At 43.5% G+C, this 6510-nt stretch overlaps 1 protein-coding gene across 1 annotated transcript in view; it reads right to left on the reverse strand.

Moving 5' to 3' along the window:
• Window positions 1–228: 228 nt before the first annotated feature.
• Window positions 229–6510, reverse strand: part of CUNH12orf42 (chromosome unknown C12orf42 homolog) — a 122979-nt gene continuing 116697 nt past the window's right edge. Inside the window, exon 4 of the mRNA XM_012554792.1 lies at window positions 229–677. Within this exon, the coding sequence (XP_012410246.1) occupies window positions 229–677 (449 nt within the window). The remainder of the gene's footprint in view (window positions 678–6510) is intronic.

The raw sequence follows: 6510 nt of genomic DNA on the forward strand, positions 1-6510 counted from the left end.
TATAACACTGGGATACACCGCGGAACAAAAATACTATTAGAAATGCTTCAAAAGGAACATTTTTGGCTGTGATAGAGACTTTTGACTTATTTATTAGCTTCAAAAATGCTTCACAAAAGCCTCACAGTAGTCCTGTGGAAACCAGTACATCTGAGGCCCTTTCTGTTGTTCTGTGCAGGCATTGATTTGGGGATGAGCAGCTCTCGCGGAACAATTCCCTCGCAGCGGTCAAAGCAAGTGAGCATTCACCCCCGGCCAAGGAGGGGCCTGTGAACAAGCCTTATGGAAACGCCGGAGTGGACTCGAGGAGGGAGAAGAGCAAAACTTTATTAACTTCTCCGAGGAGAGACGTGTGGAAGCACCAGCGAGCCGAGGACGGGGCGCTCCTGCCAGATTGCCCTGGAGGGAGGCGTCTTCCCTGGGCCCCGTTTTCCCCGGGAAATAAGGATGCTTGGGGAGCATCTCCGGTGCCATGGTAACTGCACATCTTCCGACACGATTTCCTCGCGCGCCTAGGAACCCACTTTGGAAATCTGGGTTTGCCAGAGCACCTACTGGGGTTGCCACCTTCTGCTCCAGCTCAGGTTCTGAGAAACTCTCGGAAGCTTTCTGCAGGGTTAAGGGGGCCTGGCTTCTTCTGCAGAGGCTGATGGCAATGAAAGGTCTCCCTGAGGAACCTGGAAGAAAGAAGGATAAGGATGGCACTGAAGAGCGAGGAATTTGTCAGCCAGGCTTTTTAAAATCTCTGTGACTACTGGATGTCTGAGAAGTCGACGTTTGTAATGTGCTAAAAGACAAAAATCCCCTGACATTATCCTCATGCACTTCCCCACATTTCTTTAAGAAAGTAAAAATGTTATCTATTCCTTTCCTGCTACCTGAAAGTCCCTCATCCTCAAAATTTATTTTACCAAACCCTCATAAGACTTTTATTCAAGAGAAACTGTTCAAAACTTCTGGAGAAGGAAATAGAAGGACTGATAACTAAAATGGGCCCTCATCTTCTAAATTTGGGAGAAGTTTGTGAACAGAAAATTAAAGTGGGGTTCTTATCATGCAGCAAACAAACCGTATCTACAGCCCATTTAGACTAACAATAGATAATTTACAAATTCAAGAGGGAATTTCTTCATGGATTTTATCAGAAATTGGAAACCAGCTGAAAATTAAAACAATCAAGGAATTAACCTGATGTTTGGTCTACACAACACACGCACACACAACAATAAGTTTGATTAATTTTTCTTTCTTTCCAAAACCAACTCATTTTTTTATGTAAAAGACTAGTTTTTTTTTTTTTTTTAAATAACAATACAGCCCAAGACTGTAAAATGAAATATGGCACAAACAGTTAAGCACTTGACTAGGAGCCAAGTTTACAAAAGGTTCAAACACATCCTGAGGTGTCTCAGAAAACAGGCCTGGCAATCTGCTTCTGAAAGGTCACAGCCTTGAAAACCCTATGGAGCAATTCTACTCTGCACACATGGAGTCAGAATCAACTCAATGACAACTAACAACAACAACTATATATATGTATATGGAGCCCTGGGTGGAGCAATGGTTAAGCACCCTCCTGCTAACCGAAAGGTCAGTGGTTGGAACCTACCAGTGGCTCCGTGGAAGAAAAGACCTAGTTGGTGATCTGTTCCCATCAAGATTTCAGTCTAGGAAACCCTATGAGACAGTCCTACTCAGTCCTATAGGGTTCCTATGAGTCGTAATCAACTCGATGGCACACAACAACAAAATAGTCCATCTTAACATTTTTATCTGAGGAATTCTGCCCGTTGACCTATACAAATTAAAGTCTAATTTTTTAGTAGTGAATTAAGATGATTTACATGTTTTAAATTGCTTTCTACAAGTCTCTAAAGGGCTTTGAATAGCATGTAGTTATCTAAAACATATGAAACAACCCACAGGGTCACTCACAAACTCAACAATTAAGTAAGAATTTAAATGCACAGTAGCTTCCTAACACTGGCTATAAAACGGCCTATTTTTAACTGCATTAAGCTCATCTCACATTGTTCTAGGCCAGATCTGTACTGGTATCTCACACTACACACTCAACATGCCCAAATTAAACAGTGCAAGATTTCTAGTTAATCTGATTTCTCCAGTGTGAGAATTATTTCCTGAAAATTCAGGTGGAATGGTATATCAATATCTGCAGGTAAATAAAAGCTTTCAGAGATGTTTAATAGCTGTTTGTTGATTCGGATCCCCAGCCTTGGCAGATGACCCATTCACTGTAATCAATATCATCAGCGCACGAAGATTCTACCAGAGAATGTGGATGTGCCCCTGGAATTTAGAACAACAGATTTTGACCTAGACAGAATACTTACCTCTATCTTGAGCCAAAGAATAGGAATTCCTTCACTGAATGCAATTCAGTAATAAGCAAGGATTTGGGTCAGGTTATCACAGATTCAAATCCTGGTACCTCACCTGGCCTAAACCTCTTTGCCTTTTTCCTGAATCTAAAATATGGGGACTGTATTATCTACTGTATAGCGTTGCTAGTGGGATTAAGTTTGTTCATTCATTCATTTATTCATTGTTAATATTTACTGAGTGCTGTCTTAGGCTGGGTCCTCTAGAGAAGCAAAACCAGCGAAGCATGTATATATATATAAACCAAACTAGTTGCTGTCGAGTTTATTCTAACTCATAGCAACCGTACAGGACAGAGTAGAACTACCCCATATGGTTTCCAAAGAGCGGCTGGTGGATTTGAACTGCCGACATTTTGGTTAGCAGCCAAAAGTATAACCACTGCACCACCAGGACTCCATATACATATATATATATAGAAAGAGAGAGAGAGAGATTTATGTCAACAAAATGGCTCAAGCAGTTGTAGAGGATGGAAAGTCCCAAGTCTGTGGGTCAAGCTGGAGGCTTCTCCTGACACATAGCTGCAGAGGCTGGTGAACTCAAGATCAGCAAGTCAGACAGCAGGCCTCTGGATCACAGGGTGTGGAGGTTGACAAATCCCAAGATCGGCAGGTAAGCTGCTAGCTCAAGTCCCAAGAATCAGAGGTCAGGTGAGGAGCCTGCCACAGGATGCAGAGTGAGCAAAAGCCAGCAAGCTTTGTCAGAAAGTCCACATATATTAGATGCAGGCCACACCCCCAAGGAAAATCCCCTTCAACTGATTGGCTGCTCATAGCAGATCTCATCATGGAGGTGATTACATTATATCAGATCTCATTATGGAGGTGATTACATCATTACATAGCCACCAAACTACATCACAACTACCAAACCACTGAGAATCACGACCTAGCCAAGTGGACACTCAACCTCAACAATCACAGTCCACACCTTGTTAACTTGGCATCGATAAACGTCTTCCTAAACCATACACAATCTCTAAATAAAGACAATTATAAAGTCATACTTGCGCCTAACATGATACAACTAACACACATACAACTGAAAACGCACTAGTCCTATTTACATCTGATATTTTATAAGTGAAGAAAACAAAAATATTTGATGCACACACACAAGGAAGAAATATTCATAACAATTACAGTCTCGTTTCTGCAACTGGTCACACGGTCGTAGCTGGTATTTAGAACTACCTTCTTCCACCACCCATTCCATTCTCCCTTTTTCCTAAGCAAGTACCTCAGCTGGTTGTGGTTCTTTGCCTGGTGGGGTGACCCAAACCTTCATTCCTGAAGTGTCTAGGCCATTAGTAGTTATGTTGGAATTGGGTTGCTGCAGTTTTCCATTGACTTTAATCACAGGGGATGGTAGTACTAAAGAGATATCCTAAGGGATCTCCTGTATTGCAGACATACCCTTCTTTACCTCTATTATGTAATATCAATCCAATTTCTTCTTGGTAATCAGAATCAATCACACCAGCCAGTATGGCAAGTCCTTTCTTTGCCTGTTGATCCAGAGGCATAAGGAGCCCAAAGTGGCCAGGTGGCATTCTTAACCTCCAGTTCAATGGAATCAGTGTTGTGTCTCCTAGTGGGAGAATTCTTCCCTTTAGAACTAAGCCATCTAGACCCATAAAGCATAGGGTTGGGGGAACAGGAACCAAAATTTTGTGAGTGGGACACTTGGGGTAATAGTGAGTGGTACCACTCCCATTTCCACCTCTTGATTCCTGGACCCATGAATCCTGGCTATGGGAGAAACAATGCCACATATTGGACACTGGTTTAGAGCATATACAGCCTCCTGGAGAACACTGCCCCAACCCTGCAAGGTATTGCCACCTAGCTGATGCTGTAATTGTGTCTTTAAAAGGCCATTCCATTGTCCTATCAAGCCAGCTGCTTCAGAATGATGGGGAACATGATAAGACCAGTGAATTCCATGAGCACGGACCCATTGCCACACTTCATTTGCTATGAAGTGAGTCCCTTGATCTGAAGCAATGCTATAATGGGATACCATGACGGTGGATAAGGCATTCTGTAAGTCCACGGATGGTAGTTTTGGCAGAAGCATTGCATGCAGGGGAGGCAAATCTGTATCCAGACGAAGTGTTTATTCCATAGGAACAAAATTCTGCCCTGTCCCTGATGCAAGCAGTTCAGTGTAATCAATTTGCTACCAGGTTGCTGGCTGATCACCTCGAGAGATGGTGCCATATCAGGACTCAGTGTTGGTCTCTGCTGCTGGCAGATTGGGCTCTCAGAAGTGACTGTAGCCAAGTAGGTCTTAGTGAGTGGAAGTCCATGTTGCTGATCCCACGCATAACTTCCATCCCTGCCACTATGGCCACTTTGTTCATGAGCCCATTGGGCAATGACAGGAGTGGCTGGGGAAAGAGAATGGTTTCCACAGAACACATCATCCTATTCACTTGATTGTTAAAATCCTCCTCTGCTGATGTCACCCTTTGGTAAGCACTCATGTGAGACACAAATATCTTCACTTCTTTGGCCCTTTTAAAGAGGTACTTCCACAACCTCCTCCCCATACCTTCTTGTCTCTAATTTACCAATCATGTTCCTTCCAAGTCCCTGACCATCCAGCCACACCATTGGCCACGGCCCATGAATCAGTATACAATCACATATCTGGCCATTTCTCCTTCCAAGCAAAATGAACAACTAGGTGCACTGCTTGACATTCTGCCCATTGTGAGGATTTCCCTTCACCACTGTCCTTCGGGGAGGTCCCAGAAAGGGGCTGTAGTGCTGCCGCTGTCCAATTTTGAGTGGTGCTGCACATCACACGGAAACATCTGTAAACTCAGTCATCTGATCGTAAGGAGCTCCCCATGAGGCCATAGGTGCACACTGGGAGGGGGCAGATAATGTGACAGAAGTGGAGACCATGGGTATTTGGGCCTCCTTCCCATGCAGCTTACTTTTGCCTTCAGGTCCTGCTTGGGTCCAATTTTGTATATACCACTTCCATTTAATAACGGAGTACTGCTGTGCACATCCAATTCTATGACTGTGAGTCAGACAACACCCAACTCATGATGTGCAGCTCAGGCTGCATGGTGACTTGGTATCCCATGGTTAAGCATTCAGTCTCTACTAAGGCCCAGAAACAAACCAGAAGTTATTTCTCAAAAGGAGAGTCATTATCTGCAGAGGATGTCAAGGCTTTGCTTCAAAATCCTAAGGGTTTGCACTGTGATTCACCAATAGGGGCCTGCCAAAGACTCCAAACAGCATCTCTATCTGTCACTGACACTTCAAGCACCATTGGATCAGGGGGAATCATATGGCCCAAGGGGGAAAGTGCTTGCACAGCAGCCTGATTCTGTTGCAGAGCCTTCCCTTGTTCTGTGTCCCACTCAAAACTAGCAGCTTTTTGAGTCAAGTGATAAGTAGGCTGGAGTAGCTCACCCAAATGAGGAATATGTTCCCTCCAAAATCCAAAGAGGCACAGTAGGCATTGTGCTTCCTTTTTAGTTGTGGGAGGAGCCAGATGCAATAACTTATCCTTCACTTTATCTATATTTTCCATGAATTTGTCTGCCTTTTTCATGAATTTGTCTGTTTTTTCCTCATTTTTGTCTGCTTTTTGCTTCAACTCTTGGCTAATTCTGAGTATTAGAGATTTGAATTCCTTATCAGGTAGTTCTAGTGCCTTTTCTTATACTGGAAAGTCATCTGGTGTTTTATTTTGGATGCCTACCAGAACCATCCTGTCCTGTTTTCGTAAATGTTTTGATATTGTCTGCCTCTTCGGGGCATTCAGTAGTTATTTTTCTCATTTATTGATTATAAATTTGTTTCGTCCTTTTTTTTTTTTTTCCTAAATTTGGCTATGTCTGAGCAGGCAGGCTGTGTGCTCTTTGTTTTTGCTCATCTGTGGGCATGATACTTTTCTCCTCCTTCTCCAATTGGCAGGGTCAGTCACTCAGATATGGTACAGCAGGGCAGGTCTAGCTGAAGAGGAGTTGCTGGGATGGGTTATTTGTGGCACTTACTACAGCCACCAGGGTGGGTCAGTAATCATTGCAGGGCAGGTTCCAGTAGGCCATGCCTGTGCTGCTTGGTGGTGTGATGT

The sequence above is a fragment of the Trichechus manatus genome, unplaced genomic scaffold, assembly GCF_000243295.1.
Source record: "Trichechus manatus latirostris isolate Lorelei unplaced genomic scaffold, TriManLat1.0 scaffold00027, whole genome shotgun sequence".
In the NCBI taxonomy this organism is placed as follows: domain Eukaryota; kingdom Metazoa; phylum Chordata; class Mammalia; order Sirenia; family Trichechidae; genus Trichechus; species Trichechus manatus.